A 26,629-nucleotide genomic window follows, 5' to 3' on the forward strand; every position below is an offset into this window, starting at 1 on the left:
TGGTGGGTTCCCCCTCATTGGCAGTCTTCAAGGAACGGCTGGACCAATCCTTGACGGGGATGCTTGAGGCTGTTCCTGCATCGGGCAGGGGTGGACTAGGTGGTCAGTCATGCCCCTTCCAACTCTATGATTCTGTGATCATGGCTGCAAAGGGATTTGGACCTGCGTTCCCCAGATACTAGTCCTGCACTCTGACCCTAACCATTTTGAGCCTGTGGGCACCTCTGGGATTCTGACATAGAGTGGTGGGCACAGCCACGAAATGGCCACAATGGGAGGAGGAACCACATGCCGAGAGAAAGCAGGAGATATACAGCTGCCCGGTCCCCTCACCCTCCCAGTAGGAGGGGGTGCGCCCCACATTCACCTTTTTGAGTCCTTTTTGAGTGTGTGCTTCTGGTGCGGCCTGGTAACATTACTTTCAGGAGTGACATCACCATGCCCACGGGGAGTGCACCTGCTGCAAGCTAGTCCGGGAGGTTTTTTGTCTCCCAGATCTGTTCCACAGGGCCTTCCCCCACCCCCACCAGCCAGGTGAGTGGTGGCGGGGGGCAGAGACTGAGAGTGAGGGAAAACACACACACACCACACACACACACCACCACCACCACCAAGGGACTGGCACGAAGAGTAATTTTTAAAAATACACTGGGAAAGTGAGTTTGAGAGGGAATAAAACCAACACTGTGGTGGCAGCTGCTGCTGAAAAACTGTAACTTCTCCATCGGGCAGCCCCCCCCCCCCACACACTTTCCTAAAAACATTTGCCAGGTGCCAAGAAAGGTGTTGGTAGGCACTGTGGTGCCATGGGCACCTCATTGAGTATCCCTGCTCTAACCATTAAACTACAGCATTAACTCAGAGGGTTGCTGGTTGGGGGAGGTGCATCTGTTGGGGAAATGATGTGAGGGTTGACTGCAGAGATCCTATAACTCTTGTCTCCAGCTGCATTTTCATGTGCATGAAACATTAGTGCAGTCCTGGCAATAGTCCCCCTCTCCCCAAAACAAAGGAGGGACATTGGATTTGTTTGCTTGCTTATTTATTTAGAGTGTTTCTTATTCTTATATACAAAACATCCAGTACTGGTCTGTTATCCTTCAGGTGGTCCATTTCGGACACAGACTGGGAGCCAGTGGCTACACCCCTGGTACCTGTAACAACAACAACAACATTTATATACAACATATATATGCTGCCCTTCAGGACAACTTAATGTCTGCTCAGAGTGGTTTACAGTGTGTTATTATCCCTATAACAATCACCCTGTGCGGTGGGTGGGACTGAGAGAGCTCTGAAAGAGCTGTGACTGACCCAAGGTCACCTCGCTGGCTTCAAGCGGAGAAGTGGGGAATCAAACCTGGCTCTCCAGATTAGAGTCCTGCTGCTTTTAACCACTTCACCAAACTGGCTCTCTGTAACTGGCAGCTATATCGCCACAGATCTGTTCCTGGTGGTAGCGCTTCCTTGACGTGCCTCTTACATTGGAGGAAGGTTCCTCAAGCAACAGGAATAAATCTGCAGGTTCCAGTCCACAGGTTTACCTGGAACCAGCTCCAGAAAATTAGGACTGGTGCATGCAGACAGGACTCCTGGAAGCGTCTTCCTCTATAAGATGTGCTTGCCAGGTGCCCAAAGACAGAGTATCAAGTGTGCAGAAATCATCTACAAGGCTGAGACGCATCCACTTCCTCAAGGCCACCCAGGCTGAGAGTTTTAACTTGAAACCACAACCAAACTCTGGAAAGATCTCCTTCCGCCCCCTGCCCCAAAGGCTTGCTAGGCCCTGAGAAATACATATCTTCTCCTTAGCATTTGGAAACTTGAGCTTTTCAGGGGGTTGGGATTTGCCCTCCCCCTTCTCAAGCACCTGATGCATAAAACGTCAGCGCTCGGCACAGTAGAAACAAACCATAAAGGGATGGGGGCACTGCTTTTGGGAACACCACACTGCATGGCATTGTGGGAGACTTTCTTAGCTGGGGTGTGGGTGAAGATTAGCTCCCTTAATCTCCTTCAGGTGTGACTGGCTGCATTCCTGGGCCAAAGAGGAGGGGGGGGGGTCTTTTCAAAGGAAGGGGGTGGAAATGGACCCATATGCAGAAAGACAGGCCACTGATGCGGCTGCTAACAGCAAAGCGCTTGGGATCGGAGAGGTTTTCTTTCCTGGAGGTCCCCGGAAGAGAGAATTATAGACATTAGTAATCCCAGAAAGATAGCCGTCTTAGTTTGTAGCAGCATCGTAGAACAGGAATCCAGAGGTACCTTAAAGATGAACAGAAGTGATTCCAGTGGATGCTTTCGAGTATCAGAGCTCACTTCCTTAGAGGGTCCATCCAAATCAACCAAATGTATACAGTTGGAGCTACAAGCAACAGACATGTGAGTGCAGCGGATGTGGCAAAGAGGCCTCAGGTGAAGATATAAAAAACTGTACATATCCTACATGGGAACTTGCAGGTACAGTAGCTACTAGTTTGCAGTGGACTCTTGGGAATAAACACACAGGAGGGCCAGGCTTCAGACTGGGACCACTGCACAGGAAGAGGAATTCCTGCCTTCTTCCATGTGCTGTTTTCGGTGGCTGAAACTGCCCAGGGGATGAGGTTGGAGGCTTCCAGATAGGGCCTGGAGATCTCCCAGAATCTCCAGATTACAGAGATAACAACAACAACAACAACATTTGATTTATATATCACCCTTCAAGACAACTTAATGCCCACTAAGAGCAGTTTACAAAGTGTATTATCCTCAGGACAATCACCCTGTGAGATGGGTGGGGCTGAGAGAGCTCTGAGAGAGCTGTGACTGGCCCAAGGTCACCCAGCTGGCTTCAAGCGGAGGAGTGGGGAATCAAACCTGGTTCTCCAAATTAGAGTCCTGCTGCTCTTAACCACTACACCAAAATGGGATCAGTTCCCCTGGAGAAAATGGCTGCTTTGGAGGGTGGGCTCTACGGCAGTATACCCCGCTGTTGTCCCTCCCCTTCCCTGGATCAACTAGGGGTGCCATTCCCCTGCCCAGGGCGGGGGATCCCCCACTCCCACCTTCCCCACTTACTTGGCCAGCGGAGGAATGGCACCCCACAGTGGCCCGATTCGCACTGAATGGTCCCTGGTAGGGGGCCGATTTGACCCCCTGGTGAGTGCAGGAGTGCTCCCAGGCTGACGCTTGACCCGTGTGATGATATCACTTCCCGGAAGTAACATCGTCACACAAGCCAGGAGCATGCACGCCATTTGAATCCCAGAAACGGAGCCAGGTAAGTGCTAGGCTCCTGATCTCCCGCTGAGGGAGTTAGGGGAACCCAAGCATCAACCCTCCAAATATCCAGGAATTTCCCAGCCTAGAGTTGGCAACCCTATCAGGGGCTGTGGGTGGGAGAGTTATTTTCTTTGCACAAAGTCAACATGTGCAACCAATCTGAATTGGGCCCTGCAGTGAATTTACTCATGAGTTGCCACCAGGAACAAGCAGCTACGTTATAGCTGCAAGCCCCCATGGTGAATTCTTGCCATTTGTAATATCAAGTTAGGCCCGCCCCCCCCCGTGAAGGGGGGGTTAAACCATCACCCCTATGCAAACACAGAGGCATGTATGAACCACTATGCAGCATGAATTGTTATATTTAATGTTTTTAAATGTTTTTAAATGTATTATTTAATGTTTTTAAATGTTTTTAAACATGTTTGTATTTGTTATCCGCCCTGAGCCTGCGAAAGCAGGGATATAAATGTAATAAACTAAATTAAAATTAAATTAAATTAATAACAGAAAGAAAAATCAGTCCATACGGAGAGGATGAGGAGGACCCCTCCTACTCTCAAAGATGGGCAGAGGAAGATAAATGTCAAATTTAAGCCAAGGTGCTCCATCACCGCAAAAGGCCTGGAGTGCTTCTGCATGCAGTAGAAAGCTGAAATTTGGCATGTTGGTAGACCACAAAACATGAATTAGCCTGCACAAGCAGACATTTGTACATTTCCCACTCAAACTAGGAGAAACATTCTTTCATAGAATATTTTTTTCAAGACTTGCACTGAGATTCTACAGAATACAGTTTCTGTTGTTTATTTATTTAAAAGATGCTTCTGAGAAATGAGAGGCTCCTAACATTGGAAAGTCATGACCTGAGATGTGGATGGCATACTTATTTGTGTTATGACAAAGTAAAGGTCAATGTAGATTTTAAAAATCATTATATTAAGAGAGCTGTTCTCATAATTTGGAATAAATATAAACTGAGATCAACACAGAAGACAACCCTTTGGATTTCAACACAGGAAGCATTTTACAGAAGGGAGATGGCTTTCAAACAGGGATGGTTGACTTATGGAAATTTATTAGAATTCTCACAGGGGGATTGCAAACTGAAGACAAGGGAGGATTTAATAGCTAAAGGTTATAACTGTCAATAATTTTCCTATGCTCAACTTTTGGGAAGGTTCAAATTAGATAAAAAAACTATGGGGCTTTGAACATGAAAAGACTGAGTTTGAAAAAGAGCTTTGTTCAAATGATGAACATGTTATTTCCAAAAGGTATAAGATGTTATTGAAATTTGAAACAGAAGAAGAATCTGTGAAAGATTGTATGGTAAAATGGGATAAAATTTTGGGTATAATATAATGATGGATCAGTGCAGGGCTTTTTTTCTGGGAAAAGAGGTGGTGGAACTCAGTGGGTTGCCCTCAGAGAAAATGGTCACATGGTTGGTGGCCCTGCCCCCTGATCTCCAGACAGAGGGGAGCTTGGCAGCGCAGAGGGCAATCTAAACTCCCCTCTGTCTGGAGATCAGGAGGCGGGGCCACCAGCCATGTGACCATTTTCAAGAGGTTCCAGAACTCCGTTCCCCCGCATTCCCCCTGAAAAAAAGCCCTGGATCAGTGGGAAAATATGTGGGCAAAGGGGCTTAAATTCACTTTGAGTGTTAGACATAGAAGAAATTTTTTATAAAATGCTGGTTTCTCTTCAGATCGCATATGATATATAGGTGGTATATGTCTCCTGACAAATTAGCTAAAATGAGTAAAGGTAGGTCAAACAAATGTTGGAAATGTGAGAAACAAGAAGGAACATTTTATCATCTTTGGTGGACTTGCCATAAATCTAAAAAAATTTGGACTCAAATTCATATGATAATACAAAAAATATTGAAAACTACTATACAGTTTAAACCTGAAGCCTTTTTGTTGGGATTAATGGACAAACAGTTGGAAAATCAGCTAGGCTTTTGTATGCGCAAAAATGGAAATGTACAGAATTCCCTTCAGTCAAGGACTGGACTATGAAAATGACGGCGTTAGCAGAGATAGCTACAGCTTTGATCAGAGATAAAACATTGTCTACCTTTTTGGCTAACTGGAAACCCCTTATTGACTTTCTGCGTGAAACAAAGAATAGTGATTTGAGGTTTTGATTTTTAAGAAGATGAATCTGGGGAAAAAATAAATAGGAGGCAGTTGTAGAAAAGGAATTTTGGGGGATTAAAATTTAAAGTATGATGTTCACTAAAACAAGATAAGTGTTGTAGAGAAAAATGGAAATGAAACATGCATTATTGTTTTCTTTTAATTTCTGTTTCTTTTTTGTATGTTTCTTTTACTATCTCTTTCTTTTACTTCTTTGCCCTTTCTATTGGACTTTTAACTCTATTAATAAAATAAAAAAATTCTGCAAAAAAAAAAGATTTATATCCCACCATATTTCCTCAGAGTCAAGGCCACTGAGAACTTTACTTTCTGAACATTTATTTTTAAATACAATTGACTTCCCTGATGTGGGCCAAAGGGGAGTCAAGTAGCTGGGTAGACAGCAGACAATTAACAACAACAACATTTTATTTATATACCTCTCTTCAGGACAACTTAATGCCCACTCAGAGCGGTTTTTCAAAGTGTGTTATTATCCTCACAACAATCACCCTGTGAGGTAGATAGGGCTGAGAGAGCTCTGAAAGCTCACCCAGCTGGCATCAAGCGGAGGCGTGGGGAATAAAACCTAGTTCTCCAGATTAGAGTCCTGCCGCTCTTAACCACCACACCAAACTGGACACTTCTGGAACTTTGGAAAGGGTAGTGGGCACCACCAACGGGATCAATCACAAAATGGCTACAGGCAGGGGACTACAAAACGTTGGGAGGCTCCAATACAAGCATCCTCCTCTGATGGTGGCAGTTATTTCCAAACTAGTAACAAAGCCCGTTGTGGGGAAAAATACAACGGGCTCTAGAAAGGGGAGGGCAGGCAGATGGGCATTGCCTCCCCCTCCGTGACCGATCCCAAAGGCTACAATCCTAAGAACACTTTCCCAAGAGTAAGCCCTACTAAATCAAATGGGACTTATTTCTGAGTAGACCTGTTTCTGCTTGCTTCCCAAAGCTAGCTGCTCCTGAAAGAAGGATGGCAGGTCCAGGGATTAAAGCCTCCGAGGTATGCCCCCTTGCCACTGGCCAACGGTGCAATCTAATGCAGTTACTCCAGTCTAAGTCCACGGCTTTGAAATAAAATAAGGAGACAATGAAACTGGCCTGGGCCCTGCTACAAGAGAATCTTGCATTCTTTTGGAGGACAATGTACAAAATAGTGCAGAACCAGCATAGAAGAAATATAAAACTGGGAACAAAAACGGGTGAAACAAAAAAAAGGTTGGCAGTGTTGACATACAGACTTGAAAAAGGTAACCTCTAGAGCCCTGCCTGCCTATGGAGGAAAGCATGTTAGCTGCATTTTAAATAAATTAATTACATCTCTATATACCTCTAGTACAAATAACAACAACAACAACAACATTGGATTTATATACTGCCCTTCAGGGCTACTTAATGCCCACTCGGAGCAGTTTACAAAGTATGTTATTATTATCCCCACAACAAAAAACACCCTGTGAGATGGGTGGTGCGGAGAGAGCTCTGAGAGAGCTGTGGCTGGCCCAAGGTCACCCAGCAGGCTTCAAGCGGAGGAGTGGGGAATCAAACCTGGCTCTCCAGATTAGAGTCCCGCACTCTAAACCACTACACCAAACTGGTGTAGAGCTATAGAAAGCTCAACACAAATGTAATAATAATTCCTATTAATAATAATAATAATACATGTTTGCAATCCATTTTTGCTTCTACATTTTCAAGGGAAACAAATTATTTTCTTGCTCAATTCATTACATAAGTTTTGCCACAAGATGGAAAAGGTTAGTTGAGTTTCAGGCAGCCAGAATATGTTGCCAAGACTGACACCTACTGGCAAGCACACTGCATTGTCTTTCCAAATGCATTCAATCCTGGCTGGGATTATTCTGGAGCATTGGTTCTTTGGGCTGTTCTACCTCTAGAGTGCTTTGCACACTGGCTTGTCTGCCAGGCAATCCCTGAGCACCTGCCACAGAACTCTGTTGCAAAGGACTCTGGGACACATACCAAGAGGAACACCATTCCAGAGCCGTCCAGAGCAGCAAGCTTATTTTCCAAGATGCTCATCTGAAGGTCCTTCTCTGTGGGAGACCTCTGCTACTGTAGGCAGTTTTACTGCGTTGTTTATTGTATGTATTACACATTTTTAGTATGTATGTTGGTCTCTAATTTTGTAATCCAGTTCTATTACATCGTCGTATGTTTTATACTATTCTTATTGCATTTTTAAAGTGCATGATCCGCTCTGAATCTCATCGAGAAAGGTAGACTATAAGCAATATATAAGTAAGCAAGCAAGCAAGTAAATAAACAAATCAGTCCCTGAACACCCAAAGACCCCTAGAATATCATTTCACAACCACTGGGCTGGAAAGAAATTTTGAGGGATGGGTTGGGAGTCTTGAAAACAAATTCTGCTAACAAACTCATTTGATCATTTCCGATTTTTAAAATTAAATTCACTCCCCTCCAATACACATTTTCCTACCTTTAATTTGTTGGCATAAACCTAAATTTATGTTCTCCTAATCAGAACTACCCCCCTCCCTCAATTCTCATAAACATAATTTGGGAAAAGGAGAAAAAATAATACTGAACTAACAATTTAAAACAAATCACCAAGATTGGCAGCGCCATCCAAAGCAGAAGTCCATGGTTCAGAAGGGTGTAACTGTTTAGGATTGTAATTCTGCCCTGTGTGTGTGTGTGGGGCGGGATCATGGCTCAGTTTGGTGTAGTGGTTAAGAGCGGCAGGACTCTAATCTGGAGAGCCAGGTTTGATTCCCCACTCCTCCACTTGAAGCCAACTGGGCAGCCTTGGGTCAGACACAGCTTCTTGGAACTCTCTCAGCCCTACCCACCTCACAGGGTGATTGTTGTGAGGATAATAACAACACACTTTGTAAATCGCTCTGAGTGGGTGTTAAGTTGTCCTGAAGGGCAGTATATAAATTACTACTGCTACTACTACTACTTCCATCTCCTCCCCTTCTCTTCTTTCATTTGCCAGCAAAATATCCTCACAGGTGGATAGTGCAGTTTGGGCATTTGGGCCAAAGAGGTTGCCGAACCCTGGTTAAAATCAAGTGTTGGGAGAAGTAATGCCATTTGAGTGAAAGAAACTAAGCAAACCAGGACGGAATATGTTTGTTTAAAACCAGGTGCCTTTTTATCAGATTTTATAATGATATTCAAATGTAAAATATTGCATTTAAGTTCTAAGTTTGTGATGAATTGTGAGATATTAATTTTAAAAATGTCAATAGTTTCATGAGTCTGTACCAACTGAAGAATTTTTCAGTTAGTCTATTTTTCACTCAATAGATAAAATTAAATTCAGCAGCAGCAGAATAGACCAATACCACAACCAAGGGGCTTTTAAAAAAAAATATAAGAAAAGTACAAGAAAACTTAACATTTAAATTCACAAATGCTGCCCCTCAAGTGATGGCTTCAATAACATTTCACTGTGTTGTTTTCTATTACAGAAAAACCACAACCAGGAGGAATCTCCAAAAATTAAACCATAATACTCTACTTCATTTATTACCATTTTCTCCTCCTGGTAAATTATCCATAACATCAGTCGACTGATTCTACCCATTTTACCTGCTCAGCTAATGGCAGTGCTTTCCTCCGAAACAAGAAGAAATCCCTGCATTGGAGGAAAGTGAGGCTGCTAGCTGCAAGAAGTGGAAGGATACAACTCAGTATCTTTTTACTGTTGTTTGACTAGAATTGTACTTGGAGGTTTAAATTGCGGAAATAGATATGGATGTAAGTATACATTTTTGTCACATGTCTGTATAGATAGGTTTGGATGGCAGCTTATTTCGTTATGGTTTATTATAGAACTAACGGCCTGAAGAAGAAAGTGGGTTGAAACGAGTGAAAGTGAAGGAGACCGGTATAGCTCGTTGCCGTGGATATTGCCTTTGCCATGGACACTGTTTTGGCAAGTTGTGGCATTGCTGCTACCACCGATAACCATGGACATTTCGTCTGTGATTACAACCCGCATTAGCGGCAAACAATGAACTTATCCCGCATTAGCGGAATTGAATGGAAATTTACACTGGATGTTGGTTCTGTATTTTACTAGTCTGTAATTTGGGCGTTATGGTTCGGTAAGTTTGGGACTTTACGATATATATATATATTGAAATTACACTGTATAAACGGTGCGTGTTTGTAACTTCCTTGAGCCTGCATGCTCCTTCAGTTCAGTGCATCCTAGGAAGTTGATCCCTGTTGTTGTTGGTAGAATTGTACTTACACAAAACCCTACAAGGTTATGCCAAGACCAAGGACTGAGAGATCCCCAACTCTGGGTGAATTTTTTTCTCAAAGAAACACAGAACCAAGACCAGTCAATGCCCCACCCTGAAACACTGTGGGTCGAGCTGCAAGTGATGAATGACACTTGCCTGGCAAGTGAACAGACTCACGTGTATTCCTCCCTGTTCACTTGCCCTCCACTTGCACTCCACTTGATCACGTAGTGAATGGCATGTGAACAGGGAGGAATACACGTGAGTCTGTTCACTTGCCAGGCAAGTGTCATTCATCACTTGTAGCTCGACCCCGAGTTAAACCTACCCCACATCCTGAAATTATTAAGAGCTGCAGTTCCCTGCGACAAGCCACTGAGGTGTAGTAGGAATGGAAGAAATCTCATCAAAACTCCAGGACATGGGGTTAGCAAAACGAAACATTTCTGCCCTATTTTCTTTGTCATGGAAGGAATTCTGCAGATTTATTCTGATCCTCTCCTCCTTGTCCCAGAGGAGAGTGCCACCACTAGCGGAAAGAATCTCTGGGATATGTACAGATGATTGATAGCCACTGACCACAGGTCTTCCCTGCACAAAGTCAACACCCACAGTCTCGTCCTGTTTGATTTTCACAAGGAGAGGTGCTGAGTCTGTTTAGAAGATCCTTCTTGCCAATTCCAGGAGAGGACCCTACTCAGTTGTGGAAGGAGGAAAACATGCTTTGCGCATGGCTCAGCTGACACTCAACTTGATCCCAAGAAGACCCTTGGTTGCCATAACAAGTCCAGCATCCTTGGACTCTACATATACTGGCCTCAGTGCAGGGAGACACCTGTACAATTCAGTTTGTGGTGTAATTATAACTGTCGCGTAGGATCCAGTCCCTTTGAGCCGGAAACCAGTCGCGCACTCCACATATCAGTTGGGTTGTCCAGGGGTAGAACACCTCCATGGCCCGGGTAGCTCCTCCTTTCACAATGGCCAAGGCGGCTTCAGAGGCCGGTGCCGCCTCTTGATTCACAATGCCCCTGGAAATAAAGATGTTTTGTTATCATCTCCTAAGGATTTAACAAAGACCTTGGCTTTCTCAGTCAACAGAGGTGATAACCTGTTTAACAAATAGGGGAAATCAGATCCTCACCAGCTACTGCTGCTGTGAATGATCTCTGTGCTTATCTTGATTGCATTTGTGTAATTATATACTTGCTCAATTTAATCGCCCTTTGACCCTGCTGTTTACCTGTTATTTTGTTATAGCCTCGTATATAAGATTAGCTGGCATGGCACCATAGTTAGACTACCTCCTTAGCACCGGGTTCAGATCTCCACACAAAACTCAGTGTATGACCTTGGGTTGGTTATTCTCTGTCTAACCTCCCCCACAGGGTTGTTGTAGAGATAAAATGGAAGAGGAAAGAGCAAGATTCAAGTTCAATAACATCTTAAAGACCAACAAGATTTCCAGGGTATAAGCTTTTGAGAGTTGGTCTTTAAGATGCCACTGGATCTGAATCTTGCTCTTCTACTACAGCCCAATACAGCTACCCACCTGAAACTATCTTTATGGAAGAAGAAAAAATCATGCAGGTTTCCTTGATCTGCCTGAAGGAAGGGCAGGATAAAAACATGATCCACAGACCACCCAGCCTGGTCCATAGCCAAATGCCACCTTGTGCCCTCAGAGAAGTAACGGCAGATACACCAAAAGCACCTCAGCCAAGAGCAGACTTGCATTTGATGGTGTTCACATCAAGGCGGTAAATGGCAGCCATATGGGAAGTCGAGTAAACGATGGAAAGGCCGCCATATTGGAATTAGATGCAGAGAAGTTAGCTGTGTTAGTCTGTGGTAGCAAAATCAAAAAGAGTCCAGTAGCACCTTTAAGACTAACCAATTTTATTTTAGCATAAGCTTTCGAGAATCAAGTTCTCTTCTTCAGATGCCTGATACAGAGATGCCTTCAGATGCCTGAAATTGGAATTGTGATCAATAAGGATAGCTTGCTGTTGCCGAGACAAGGAGAGAGGATGGCCCTTCCACCCACGTAACCAGTTAATGTGAGTGCAGCTCTACTCACTTTGTTTTGTTCAGGGCCGATTCAGTGTCAATGAGTCCAAGAACGCACATGGTAATGCTCACGTCTTTCTTCTGCATGACAAGTTCGTTCCGCAAAGATGCAAAGAAGCCTTCCAGGGCAAACTTCGTGGCCGAGTATATGCTTGTAAAGGGCATTGCAATTCTCCCTGCAATGAGATATTCCAGCTATTTTTCCTTTTTAAAAACTAAGCATTTAACCCTTTTCCTTGTATCTGGCATATAGTTGGTCACCTGCAACGAGCAAAGAATCAGCTCTAGGTGACCAGGCTAGGATTCTTTTCTGAAGTTACACCACAAATAATATTTGATTTGTCTGTGTAGGCAGGACTAAAAAGAATTCTTGTGGACTAGTAACCAGTGAACCTTTCAATTAGAGAAAAGGAGTATTCGGTGCCATTTAGCAGGGAGAGGAAAGCCTGCCGCAGCGTTAAGGCCGAGGCCTATGAAGCCAATGGAACCAATCAGACTGCAATGCCACTTTGTTCTATTAATGTTATTTCACCGGGGGTCTACAAATCACCACCTGCCTTGGGCCCCTAGTACTAAATGCACTAAGATTGAAGAGACCAGAGTTCAAATCCCCATTCTGCCTAACAGCTTGCTGAGTGACCTTGGGCCAATCACACTGTCTCAGCCTAGCCTACCTCACAGGGTGTCATAGAAGAGGGGAGGGCCACGTAAGCCCCCCTGAGCTCCGTGGAGGGAGGACAGAATACAAAATTGAGAGAGAGAGCTCCCTCTGTTACTTTGCCTCTGGAAATATACCTTTGCGCATTTCAGGAGTTCTGCTTTATCAACAGTTATTAGCCATGCTACCCAAATAGGACCCCCATGTTCAGAGGCTGTCTACCTCTGAATTCCAGCTGTTTGGGGATAAACAATACAGGCAGGAGGTTGTTTTTGTGCTGCTGCTGCTTGGGAGATTCTGAGAGCTGTCTTCCCTGGCCATGGTTGAAAACAGGAGGTTGGGCGGGACAAATGCTTGGCCCAAAACTCTGAACTGGGAGGTAACTGCACAGCACCTTATCAGCTAGATAAATATGTTTACAACATTTTAATGCCACTTCCTTTCCCTGTAACTTAATAGCCTACAAGCCACATGCCAAAGTATTTTATAAATAATTTATAAGCGCAGAGGTAAACATGGCTAAATCACATGTACACGTTTTTTATCTTGACTGACAGTAAGATCCTTAATTGCTGTGGTTCTGAAATATTCCGTAGCCAGTCAGTCCAGGGAGTAATATATTGGTTACAAAGTGAAATATAACAGGGACAACTAAAAAAGATATGGGCAATTGAGTCAACTTGTTTTTTACAGTAAGTACAAAAACATTTCTCAGAAGGGCTTCTACTAAAACGGCCCATCTCAGTGGAAGGTAATGCATTACATCTAAGCAAAAGGAAAGAGCGAGTGACACTTGGGAACTGTTAAATAATACCACTTCTTAAAGAAAAGTGTATTAAATTATACAACAGCCAAATGATTTCCTGTTCCAATCTCTTTCCCAGGCAGAGGTGGCTGGCCAGCAACTTCCAAAATATCCAGCTAACGTTATCCTAGGTTTTTATCCTGCACCGCTGGGATGCGGATGGTCCCCATCTTGCTTCTCCTAACTCTGGACAAAGAACTAGGCACCTGGACACACTGCACAGTACTCACCTGCAAGTGAGGAGATCACAATGAGCGAGCCTTTGCTCTTCGCCAAGTCGGGAAGAGCCGCCGATGCGATGGCCACAGAACTAATGAAATTCACCTGAAGCAGAAGGAACAAAGAGCACTTGGAACGGGAAACCACTCAAGACAGCACAAAAGGAAAGACGGGCAATGGACAACTCACACAGAGCGAGAGCGGGCACAACTATATGACACCTCAGTCCTGTTTCAGACACATTCTGGCTCCCAACCAAGGAATCCTGGGAACTGCCCTACGGTGAAGGAGCCAAGGCAATTCCTAGCACTCCCTGAGAGATGCCGTAATGAAAAAACTACAATTCCCAGTTCTTTGAGAGAAGGCATAATAAAACTGCCCTGCCTCTTGGGTTGGGCCACTACACTCTACTTGCAACAGCCTGCAGCACCCCAAGATCCCAGACAGACAGAAAGCCTTCCAGGGCGCTTTTAACAGGAAAAATTGAACACGGGACTAGGTCCAAAGAATGCACTATACAGACTTCACCCTCACGTGCTAGTTTTCTATATGTGGAGAATGGTGGGGTGCTGTTGTTGTTTTTTGTGTACACTCAGCTGCTTTCGGATATCGCCTTCCCCAGTATCAAGCGGTACATTCCATCCAGAGTTGCACTGAGCAGTTCTGACCATTACGGCTTTTAAGGCAGTCAATGGTGGTAGCTGGGGGATGGGGCCAGAGAATCTATAGAACAGAATCAGAAGAAAGTTGGCACCATCGAACCTGCATGAGCCACCGAGCGTGGTCCACATCTCCATCCCACATCCGGAAAGGAGTCCAGCCGATGTGATTAAGAACCACATAGTCCAGCCCTCCTAAAGGCAGAAAAGAGAGATGAACTTCTTCAGATGCAGCATCCAGAGCCAGGCCACTGGGCCTTCAAGCTTAGTATGGTCTCCTCCAGATCTCAATCAGAAAATGGTCTTTCTCAACACCACCTCCCCAAGACTGGAGATGCTGAGGATTGAACATGGGACCTTCTGCCTGCGCAGCAGACACCAAGATGTCCACATATATCCCACCTCTGTCCAATATGGAGTTCTCTCACGAGGGCCCAAAAGGCATTCTTTTAAGTTGGGATAGTTAAGATGATGTTTCATACTGCACTCTTCAACAAATGCCTGAAGCTTTTAAGGTAGAAAAATTAAGATAATTTCTCTACTGGACAAACTGGCCAGTCCCTTTGACAAAGAACAGACATAAGTCTGGCATCAGAAACCACATCATTCCCAAACCAGTGGGGGGACACTTTAACCTTCCAGGACAATCAGTTGCTGACCTCAATTCAATTCAATTCAATTCAATTCAATTCAATTCAATTCAATTCAATTCAATTCAATTCAATTCAATTCAAATACCTTTAATGGCATACAAAGATCTACAACAGCAAACAGGTCACTATAAAATTACATAAAATATCAGAAGTCAATATATTTATACAAAACTTGTATGAATCTTAAGCACACCCACTAAAAACTCTGCCACCACTTTATAAATCGCTGTATCATTATCCTTTAACAGAAAACGACAAAAAGATAGATTGTTCTGGTGTTCAATACGTTTTGGCAACCTCTCAAACAGCATTTTCCACAACTTATCATATAAATGGCATTCCAAAATTATATGCTGGATGGTATCTGGGCAGTTGGCTCCACACAAACAATGTCTTTCTGAAAAGGGGACTCGCTGGTATCTCCCCTGAAGGACACTGGAGGGAAAAGCATTTAGTCTGGCCAACATAAAGGCCCTACGACAGCCTGGGGTCTCAAGATCATAAAAGTACTGCGGAATTCTGCCAACATATGTAGTCAATCCTAATGCAGCTGAGAGGCAAACAAAAGGTTGGGCTGGAAATAATTTCTGTTGCTCCCAATCTAGTAGGCGCTGTTTAACACCATTCAGGATATAGGCCTCATCAGACATAAATAGGTCCTCCACTGCTAGTCCCATATACTTAAGTTTACTCAGTATTCCCGCTGACCACGCCCAGGAATACTGATTCCTTTTCAAATAGGTTAAAAGACTAGAAGGCTCGGCTCTAAAATAAATTTTGAGCCAAAATTTAAAGGTAGTGATCCAAGCCCTTGTCTCAATCAAAGATTGACCCAATTCCGCACACAAAGCAAAATAGGAAACACAATTTGGGACACCCAAAATTTGCCTAAAGAGTGTTGTTGGATATCCTCCACCTTTCTGTTAATAGCTGAAATCCATATAGGTATACCATAGAGCATGTGAGCTAAATTTTTTGCTTTAAAAACTTTTATGGCTGCTGGGACACATTGGTTACCCCTAGAAAAATCAAATTGTTTAATTTGGGAGGCTGTGCACTTAGCCAACTTTATTGACCTCTCGCGATGTAACACCCAGCTAAGATTGTAGGGATGTAGTAATTGTAGGGATTGTAGTAATGCCCAAATATTTAAAAAATTTTGTTTGCTCAACTGGAAAGTTACCAATCAACCATTTCTGAGGGAGCCAGCTTTTTGAAAAAACAACAACTTTTGATTTGGAATAGTTAATAGATAGTTGACAATAATCATAAAAAGCATCCAAATATCTTTGTAAACCAATTCTTGTACATGATAAGATGGTTGTATCACCCACATACAGCAATAGTGGTACAGCAAGGCCTCCTAATTTAGGAGGATGACCATTGATGAGTCCAAGGCATTGCGCCAAATCATTTATAAAAAGATTGAAGAAGTGTGGGGCTAGCACACATCCCTGTTTGACTCCCTTCCTCATCAAAATCTTTTCAGTTAAAAGGCCCTTACTGGAATATTTCACTTGACAAGATGTACCTGTATGAAGTTTTTTCAGTAAAAAAAGTAAACGAGGGTCAATACCCATATTACTTAGCTTAGACCACAATTTGTCTCGAACAACAGAATCAAATGCACTTTTTAAATCTATAAAAGCCACATAAAGTTTCCTTTTCCCTGAGTTCATATATTTTTCTGCAAGAAAAGCTAATAAACTAACGTGATCTAAGGTGGCCTTTCCCTTACAGAAACCTATTTGTTCGATACCCACAATATTATTTGATTGTATCCATCCTTTTAGACGCAGTTCCAGATGTTTTGCATATACTTTGCCCAAAATTGATAATAGACTGACGGGGCGAAAATTCTCAGGCAAATCCATTCCTCCCTTCTTACAGATTGGAACTATTATAGAATTGAGCCAAGCGTCTGGGAGGATACCATACAGATCAATCAGGGTAAACAATCTGGCTAGCGGTGGAGACCACCAATCAGCAAACTTCTTAAAGACCTTTGCAGGAAGGCCGTCTGGTCCCGGAGCTTTGCCCACTTTCAAATCCCTCAGCAATTCACCGACTTCATCCGGTGTCACTGGAGGCCAAACTGGTACATCGATAAGGCTGATGACTTCAGTACAGGGGGAGGGAGTAGATGGGTCCTCAAAGGTCTTAGAGAAATGTTCAACCCATAGCTGGGGTGGAATAGTTAGTTCACTAGTAAAATTATATTTATCACTAGCTGCTATTAATCTCCAGAAGGTTTTATGAGCTTTCCTTTTAATCGAGTTATACAATTGATCCCATTTGTTCTGGAAATAGGCTCTCTTTTTATTTATAATTAAGTCTAAATAGACTTTTTTATGTTCAAGATAAGTAATTATTTTCCCTTTTTCCCCTGACTGTTGAGCTGCTCTAAACCTAGCCCTTAGTTCTCTTTTCTGGGTTAGGCAGTCCGAATCAAACCAGCTGGTTGCAGTTACCACCTGACTCATCGGTTTAGCTTTAGAATTACAATTAATCCGAGAGGAAAATTCTGAAAAAAACCTCATAGTCATCAGAGTTCATAATCTGTTGTCTTAATCCAAGTATCTTCTCCGTATCCAGAAGGTCCAGTTGCTGACCTAAAAGTAGCAGCTATCCTGCAGAAGAATTTCAAAGGGAGACTAGAAAGAGAGACTGCTGAATTGCAACTGATAACGAAGATCAAGAAAATGTATCCACCCGGGTTAAATCAAGACCTAGACTTCCTGTCTCATTACCAATGCTGATCTCTCCACACTCACCACCCCTCTGCATACTCCACCCTATCCTATCATGCCTGCTAGTGTAATTCACCAACTTTTGTCATTCGGCATCTGAAATCACTCCACTCGCCAAGATATAAGGACTCACATTCTAGCTGTATCTGAAGAAGAATATAAATTGAAATATAAGTGAGCTGTGACTCGCAAAAGCTCCTACCCTACCAAAAATTTTGTTAGTCTTATAGGTGCTATTGGACTCTTGCCCTTTTCTACAAGATAATTTCTGCTAGCTTTCCTGCAAAAGAAGGCCCCGGCTTACATCTGTCCCTAATATTGGAGCCCAGTAATCGGCCAGATGGGCTGAAACGAATTTACCTGTAAGTATAAAGCATTTTAACCCTGCCTTTCCTCCCAGGAGCAGCCCTTCTGTATCTCACCCTCACAACAATTCTGTGAGGCTAGTCTGAGAGAATGTGGCAAGCTCATCCAGCAAGTTTCACAGCCTATTAGGGATTTGAACCCAGGTGTCCTTGTTACCTGACTTGGTCTCCTTGCAAGCAATAGAGAGGGAGGGGGAATTAGCAGCAAGGAAGACGGCTATGAAAGAGGCGGTAACAACGGGATCGCCACCAATAATTTACGGGGTCCTAACCCAAGGATGCACATGAAATCAGTGTTTTTAATTAAAGGAATACTTTTATTCAGGGGACAAATTCATATACACACACATACAAGATTGCGCACAAACACACAAGAGGCCTAGGAAAAGCAGTGGTGAAGGTGGAATAGATTTGAGAGATTGCAAGGTGATAATTACCTATCTGGAGAGCAGGGAAGTCCGTGGAGGAAGAGCTTCAAACACCAGCGTTCTCAGCCAGGATAGCAAGAGGCTCGGTGCAACCTCCAGGGAGCAGCACTTCGGATCCAATAAGTGTGCACAATTTGAATGGGGCTAAGGCACTACTCTTATAGGGTAAAACGTGCCCTGAGGTGGGGTAGCCCACCTAGCCGTTGGAACAAAGACTCCAATGGTCAGTTCCTGAGAGTAACAAAAGGTTTGATTACCTTGATTGGTAGCTGCCGGGGCGTGTGAAAGAGAATGCAAAATTTGTCCTGACACTGCACAAAGGGGCAGTTTGTTAATGAAGTTCACCAGAGCTAAGTTGATGAAATTAGTTGGGGGATGTACCTTCCCAGGAATGAATTATAAATACTTATGAATGCCAATTGATTTTCTCCTCAATCATGGACAGGAGATCTCATCATGGAAGGAGGGAAAGGAATGTGTTAAGTGGATTCCTTTTCGGGGCTGGGGAGCCTGTAAACTAATCACCACTGGTCTCTCCGCATTTACGTGCAGCATTCTATTCATGCCTTGCTCTCCCGGGGGGGGGCAGGGGGGACTTAGCAACTGTTCGCTGGAATTCCCCTGGCTGCAATACAAACTGCCATTTTAATCCAGGGCCGTGTGATTTTATATCACAGGCAGCCATATTAAATGGCTATTAAAGATGGCAGAGGCTGGGCCAACTGCTTACAGCCCTAAGTCACATGAACATGAATATATGAAGCTGCCTCCATTGAGGTCAATGCTGTCTACTTAGTGTCAGAATGTCAGTTCTCAAGCCAAAGCTACGCCATGTTCTCCTGTTATAATCTGTGGTTATTTAGTTCTCTCCCTCCAGGCCCACGTGCTGCCCAGGCTGCCTATATCCATGGGAATGAAGAATTCTTATCAGCCCGGCCGACCTTGATGTCCTCGCCTTCCCAGGCCATCTAGACAGGACTAAGGGGGGAGGCTGAGAAGGGGTGTTTGAAGTGTTGTTATTTTCATTTTATGTGTCATTCTCAACAAAGCTTCCGTTCAGCCAAGGCCTGAAATCCTTGGAGTATGGATACTTGTATCTTGAGCATTGTCTTTCAATAAACCTTTTGGAATCAAGGAACTTTGTGCTTCTTGCAGAAGGGGGGAGACGAACTCTAGATAACTGGGATTCCATAGTCTGACACTTAGACTGGCAGCGGCTTTCCAGGGTCTCGGGCAGAGGTCTTTCACATCACCTCCTACCTGAGTCGTTAAACTGGAGAGGCCGAGGATTGAACCTGGGACCTTATGCATGCAAAGCAGAGGCTCTACCACTGAGCCATGGATCCGCCTAGTTTAACACAGTAGCCTCTATTCCAGATAGAAAGCAGACCACTGGTGACTCCCATGGAAGAGCAGGAAGTAAGTTTAAAGATGTAATCTAAAGTAAAATAATATATATTTGAAAGAGCCCTTGCTCCTCAAACAGAATCACTATGCCGAGCCCCAGGAGAGGAGACTTCTTTGTCTTTTAAGAGGTGCAAGAGGAAGTTCTGCTGCTTCACCTTCTCTAGTCACCGTGGCTGTTTGATGGGGAAAGTTCACAGTCAAAGAACTCTGTTCTACTCAATTCTGAAAGCATAGTTCAGATGTTATGTAAAACCAGGGTTTGATTAAACCATGGTTTGCACAATCATCCAAATGCAGGTCACTCTCATAATCACGGTTAATTTGAGTCAGACAAAACCTAGATATGAAACTATGGTTTGAGGCTGGTCAAAGAACCATAGCTAGCCATAACCACGGTTTCACATGATGCATGCGTGAAGATATCCTGGCTTGTTCCCCAGCAGAGAAGACCCACGCCACAATGCAGTCAGGGATATAAGCTGGATCTCTGATGGGGAAAGAGCAAAACCCAGCATTTGTGAAGGAAGACAGGTCACAGTCGACGCACCAAATCCTCGTTTCACAAATTAACCATAGTCGAAAATAATAAATCAGGAGTTGGTATATTTGAATGAGCTATAGTGTATTCTGAAAAATTATTAATTTGTTAAAGGCTTCTACCAGCCTACCAGCTCACAAAGGAGGATGCCTGCTGTGCTTCTGCATTATTCACTATCTTTTTGCTCCGCTCCATATGGATGGTGCTAGAATCCTAACCACTAACCCAGGTTTTGCAGAGCAAAGTGAGCCAGCTTTTCAGACTCTGGAGGAGATGCCATGTCTGCAGCGTAGTAGACAGCTTTCTTTGCACCCAGCTTCAGACACCTCTGTGCCACCTAAGTCAAAACAAGGAAGAATACTGTTATTTATTTTAACATAATTCTTTTTAACTTCCAAAAACAAGTTGAGAGATGGGGGACTGCTATGGACTGCTAGCCAGATTGTGGGCTATGCAAAACCGAATGATTCAAGAGGGCTTTTTACTCCGATAGGAGGGCTATACTGTAAGGAAGTGGCCTCCAAGAGATGCATCGGTAAAGGGACAGGGACTGTAGCCTTTACTGCTATGTACTGTCTATTGCTGTAAGCATGATCCTACTGGGTAGTTTCTATGTTAATATCTCAGTCTCATTTATTTCATTTATTACAGTCAAAGACCAGCAACATTAAACATACATTAACCGAATAATTAAAAAATGTATGTACAATAAATAGTACAGTAAAATATATAAAAACAGGGAATATAATTCACTAAGTCAGCATTGTACCTAGGTAGTCTATGGCAGCTGCACAGAAATATGTCAGTCGTAGAATGGCTTATGCTCTGTTTCAGCATTTTTTCGACTCTGTATTAGATTTCTGCTGGTTTTAAACCTTTGCAAATGTTCAAAGGTATATACCGTATTACATTGTTTATGAAAATGTCTTTGAAATTGACTGTAGTGATACACACTGTGTAATCTGCCTTGCATCTCAGTGAGAAAGGCAGACTAAAAATAGCCTAAGGGAACCCTTGACCCAACTGAGTATAGCCTTCCCCTGATATGCTGTTTTTCTACATGCAGGGATATTTTTCCCCCCACAAGTGATCAAACATGTATACCCCATATCCACAGCTGTGGTAAACCAGAAAAAGCCGCTAATCATATAAAATGGCCCAGATGAACACAGTAATCAGTGTCAAGACCTATTTAGCCCGGGATCCTGTTTCTAAGAGCAGCTAACCTCTGAAAAGTCTCCCCACCGCCACCACAGTGTAAAACAAAGCTTTGAGCCTTGTTCACCCCAACCCCACAACATGTGGTCTGGTGGTCTTTGGAGGTATGCTCTCTCTGAACATGGAGGTACTTTTTAGCTAGCAATCAATAAGACTGCTTGAGTGTGCGTAGGGTTCAGTCTCCAGACCCCTGATCACTCTCATCTGACCAAGGCAGTATAGAGAGGGACTATGATCACCTGTGATTTCAATGCAATGGCCCTTTTGATACAACCCAGGATTGAATTAGCCTTTTTTGCCACCGCATCACACTGACTGCTCATATTTAGTTTACAGTCCACTCTTACCCCAAGATCTCTTTCGCAAACACTACTACCCAGAAGTGTATCCCCCATCCTGTATTTGTGCTTCACATTTTTGTGGCCCAGATGTAATACTGTGCACTTATCTAGGTTGAATTGCATCCTGTTCACAACTGCCCACTTCTCCAGAGTATTCAGGTCTTGTTGAATTTCAACTCTATCTTCTTGGGTGTTTGCCACCCCTCCCAATTTGGTATCATCAGCAAATTTAATGAGTAGCCTGTTTACCCCTTCATCTAGATTACTGATAAAAATATTTAAAAGTATCGAGCCCAAAACCGAGCCCTGTGACACCCCACTGGACACCTCCCTCCAATCTGATGAACTGCCATTGACCACCACTCTTTGGGTGTGGTCCTCTAACCCCTATCCACTGAACTGTCCTATCGTCCAGTCCGCAGTCTTCCAGTTTACCCATTAGAATGTCATGGGGGACCTTATCAAAAGCTTTACTGAAATCCAGGTAAATCACATCAACAGAGTTCCCACAATCCAGTATGCTCGTCACTCGATCAAAGAAGGAAATCAGGTTGGTCTGACAAGGTCTGTTGGGGACAAAACCATCACTGAGTGGTCCTTCAGATGCTTACAGATCAATTCCTTTAAAATCTGCTCTAATATCTTCCCAGCAACAGAAGTCAGACTGACCGGCCTGTAGTTTCCTGGGTCATCCTTCTTCCCTTTCTTAAAGATTGGGATAAAATTCCCACCTTCCTTGGCTGCTTCAGTAGACCTGGCCTCTGGACTTGTGGAGGCCAGGTCTACCTGCCATGGCTCTGCCAGCTGGGTAAACCTGTCTTCTGTACTCCTGGAGGCCAGGTCTACTGCCTATAGCCTTGCCAGGCCAGTAGACCTGACCTCCAGACCCAAAGAGGCCAGGTCTACCTCCCATTTCTTTACAGGGCCAGTACATCGGAGGGGGGGGGGCAGAATGGGCTGCTGTTGGGCACAGGAGCCCACCAGGGCACCTGGTGCCACACACACACACCCCAGCAGTAATCCCTGCCTGCTGTGGCCCGGGCAGCAGCCCGTTCCAACCTCAACGGGGACAGAATGGGCTGTTGGTAGAAGCAGGCGCCCGCCAGGGTGCCCACCACCTCCTTGGCGGCGCTCCTTGACTGCAGCGGCCTGATCTGGTGCCAATGGGGCCTGAACGAGCTGCTGAGCACAGGAGTCTGACAGGGCACCCGGCGCCACCCTCCCTGGGGGCACTCCCTGCCTGTGGCGGCTCGATCCATCCCCAACAGGGCCGGAATGGGCCGCTGCCAACTGCAGGCACCTGCCATGGTGCCCCCCCCATCCAGCGCTGGGGAGGGGGCAATGCCTGGTCCACCTGCCCTGCCCTTTCTAGAGCTCATTGTATTTTTCTCTCACAACGGGCTTTGTGTCCAGTCTTTTATAATGAAGAGGAAGGACCCTGAATGAGCCGTATGAATGAGGATTTGTAGCACATTATTATTTATGCACTAAAAAAAAACCCCACCGAAATTAACTCCATTGAAAAACAAATATCATCTGATCAGAGAAGGATTATTTAAAACCTGGGGAAAACGTCAAAGAAGTACCAGCCCATCAATATGTCCCCATTGGAAGCACATGATGATAAAAATGTAAGAGTAACGATACAATAACTTTTTTTCTTTTATCTGTTTATATATATATTTGTTATTTGGAATATATGCTTTTTTGTTATATTTTACATTGTTTAATAATAAAATTATTCCATCAAAAAAGGGAGGGATTTGTGGCACAATAGCCCCCTCTTCCAAGCAGCCCATACAGAAGAAAATCTCACCCAGCGAGTGACTGGGCAGTAGACGCAGCTTTAAGGAAAAGATGCTCTCCTTCACAGATTAGGCAGTTTACTTACAGAATTCACCACCATGGGAGGATTAGAATGAACAGATGAATTCATGGAAGACATACCAGTGATAAGTCGTGCTGTGTAACTGCTACCTCCATGTACAAATGCAGTCTCTCTCTGACCAGGAGATGGTGGGGAAGAACCCAATCAGAAAGGAGATCCCTTTCCTACCCTACTTGGAAGTTTCCAGAGACATCTGTCTGGCCAGTGTCATAAAAGAATGATGGGCTTTTAGTCTGAACTGGCATGGAAATCCTCCCCCCTTCTCCCTTCCACTTCCGCCCGCCCTTTGGGCATCTTACTTTCTGCAGCTCCGCCTCTCTCCTGGCCGTTAGGACAAGCTGCGCTCCAAATCTGGCATAGTGGTAAGCCATCTGCTCTCCTATCCCAGTACTGGCTCCGGTCAGCAGAACGCGGGCCCCGGAGAGGCTGTCTGGATAGGACAGAGAGAAAGAAAGAGAGAGAAAGAGAGACTCTCTTTTCCCACTGGACGCTCAGCCCTGAGTTTTTGCTATTCCAGCTGAACCACAAACAGCCAACTGGAAATTTTCCTGCTTAAATGACCCCGTTCTCCCTCCCCAACAGCCCCTGATGCTTGGGAATTGCCCTCCCACCCCATGCCACGCAGATTTCCTGCTTTAGCTAATGACTCTGTGCTTTCTCCCTCAATGCCCCTTACATTTCTGCTGTCTCTCCTTTTGTTGGCTCTGACTTTGTTTGTTACGATGTTACTCTGTGCAACCTTGCGCCCACTGAAGCTGCGTAGACAAGAACGAGTACGAGTGCTGCTATTCCCCTCCCTCCGGATGTCTGCACCTAAATATTCCAGTTTGATGTCGAGTGTGGTCTTCTTTTTCTCTCCTAAGCCAATCACCAAGAAATGGTGCTCTTTTCTATGCCCAAAAGGAATTAGAGAAAAGGCCTGGTGGCTTCATACCAATCTATTTATACTTTTCTCCAAGGAGCTCAGAATGGCATATAGTCAGTGAATTTTATTGATACAGTCAATGACCAGCACAAGTCGCATAAATACAATTCTTAAAAGATAAAAGACTTATACAGAAGGGAATGCAGTTCTTAGAAGAAATACAATTCTCAAAATTTAAAAGTCTTACAAGGACACACCAGTTAAAAAGTTCTAATAGTGCAGGCAGAATCAGATATTAAGTTTTCAGATAATTAAAATTCTTTTTTGGTGTATAAAATTTCCTGCTGGATTTTACAGTCAACTGCGAGGAATCTCTGTAAGCACTTACAGCACTCTGTAAGTGCTGTCATATCTGGGTTAACACCCGTTAGTAAAGTCCCAGTAATCTTTGGGTCGGAGCAGCCAGGATTCGTTCTAGGTAACGGGGAAAAGATCTTTACTTAGAAGGTATCCTGGCATACATCATTCTCTTTTCCCATGTTTTGTTCAAAACAACAACCCTGTGAGGTAGGTCAAGCTGATAGAGGCCGGACCAAGGTCACTCAGGGTAGAGGATGGTGATGGGGCAGGGTGTCCAAAATCAGACAAGATACATTCCTTGCCAGAAGATATTCCAAGGAGGCCACAGGCAATTCTCCATTAGTATCATGCCCACCCACCCCCACCCCCCGCTTCAAGGCTACACCAAACCCATTTTCCCTCTTAAAACAGAGATGCATGGCTCAAAAAAACCATATCCCCCCCCTCCTCCGATCTACCTGGCTCAAAAGTGTCCCTCCAGGAGAAAGCCACCAAGCCAACCACGATGGCAAGGCCACAAAGCAGCCACCTCATAACCCTCATAATGGCAGGAATTTTGTGGCACAAAGAACGACCGCTAAAGGGAGAAGGCTGGAACCCAAAGCTGACCTGGTGGACAGGGACTTTTCTTTTCAGGTCCTGCCTAATAATCTCTTCCTCCTCCACCCGCTCTCACAGCACAAAGTCCATCAGGCTTGAATTTAAAAGCCCCACCTGACTTTATGAACAGCAAACAAAGCGTGGAAACTATGCAATGAACAACCGCACCCACATGCACACACAAACTGGGCTGCATTCTCAGCACTCCATCCTGCAAACAAATTTATTTAACCATCAGTAGCTAGTCCACCATGCGGTCACACTCAAGAATGACCAGCAGTGCAGTCCTAGGCAGAGTTAGCCCAGTCTTCAAACCATTTGATTTCAGCAGGCTTAGAATGGAGTAACTCTGCACAGATTTGCCCTGCTGAGAACAGAACAGAGATGATGATGATGATGCAGGGAGAGAGAAGGGTTGAGGATGCCAAAGGACACGGAATGGGGGCTGCTATATACTGACCGATGCCATTTTGAGGTCCTGGGCCCATTCATACAGACCGTAAGGGCCCAACAATATATTTGAAACGACCTTTTTGGGATGCCCAATATATAGTCAGAAGTGCATTTACTGGTTATGTAACAGCACTGCAAAACAGATTGATCCTTACCATGAAAGGAGGTATGAACATCAAGCAGCTGACTCATTGTAAGAATGTTAAAGAGTGAGCTGATATAGAAAATTGTCATTTTTCATATTTTCAAATGTTTTGGGGGGGGCAAATCCTTAACTTGGTGGGGGCATGGCCCCCTACTTACCTTGCCAAGAAAACCACTCACTGATGTCCCTTCTGACTCCCATTTCAGTGATACCGAAAAATACAAGGAGAGGGATCCCATAGATCAAGGGTCCCCAACATGGTGCCCCTGGGCCTCATGGTGCCCACTGTCACCTTGCTGGAGACCACCAAATGTTTTTAGAAAGTGGGCATGGCCACATGGAGCTTTGCCACAAAATGCATACAAAAAGCCACAAAATGCACACCACCTGTTTTTTTATAGGAGGTAATCTATATATTACTAATATTAATTCTTTCTCTACACACACACAAACACCCTATTTTACCTTTGCTCCTAATCTTACATTTCCCCTGTGCAACCTACAAGAGCATTCCAGACCACTACAGAATGC

The 26,629-nt window shown here is 44.2% G+C and overlaps 1 protein-coding gene across 2 annotated transcripts; it reads right to left on the reverse strand.

Annotated features, from left to right (window-relative positions):
• Window positions 1–9,983: 9,983 nt before the first annotated feature.
• On the reverse strand, window positions 9,984–25,562 carry HSD11B1L (hydroxysteroid 11-beta dehydrogenase 1 like). Of its 2 annotated transcripts, none has more exons than XM_054981691.1 (7): window positions 25,510–25,562; window positions 23,975–24,105; window positions 20,454–20,565; window positions 14,191–14,282; window positions 13,440–13,533; window positions 11,757–11,922; window positions 9,984–10,707 (listed from the first exon to the last, which is right to left on the reverse strand). In XM_054981691.1, exons 2-7 carry the CDS (start codon window positions 24,044–24,046, stop codon window positions 10,521–10,523), a joined length of 723 nt encoding a protein of 240 aa, XP_054837666.1. In that variant the 5' UTR covers window positions 24,047–24,105; window positions 25,510–25,562; the 3' UTR covers window positions 9,984–10,520. The 2 variants fall into 2 exon arrangements, with proteins under 2 accessions (XP_054837666.1, XP_054837665.1); XM_054981690.1 differs by having other exon boundaries at window positions 25,359–25,527.
• Between the last annotated feature and the right edge of the window lie 1,067 nt (window positions 25,563–26,629).

The sequence above is a fragment of the Eublepharis macularius genome, chromosome 5 (assembly GCF_028583425.1).
Source record: "Eublepharis macularius isolate TG4126 chromosome 5, MPM_Emac_v1.0, whole genome shotgun sequence".
In the NCBI taxonomy this organism is placed as follows: Eukaryota; Metazoa; Chordata; class Lepidosauria; order Squamata; family Eublepharidae; genus Eublepharis; species Eublepharis macularius.

Coding starts and splice junctions, on each gene's coding strand:
- HSD11B1L (XM_054981690.1), bottom strand. CDS start 25,443: ATGAGGGTTATGAGGTGGCTGCTTTGTGGCCTTGCCATCGTGGTTGGC. Junction 20,566..23,974: donor GAGAGGCGGAGCTGCAGAAA/GTAAGATGCCCA, acceptor GTTTTGACTTAG/GTGGCACAGAGGTGTCTGAA. Junction 14,283..20,453: donor CTTTGCTCTGCAAAACCTGG/GTTAGTGGTTAG, acceptor TTCTGCCTTTAG/GAGGGCTGGACTATGTGGTT.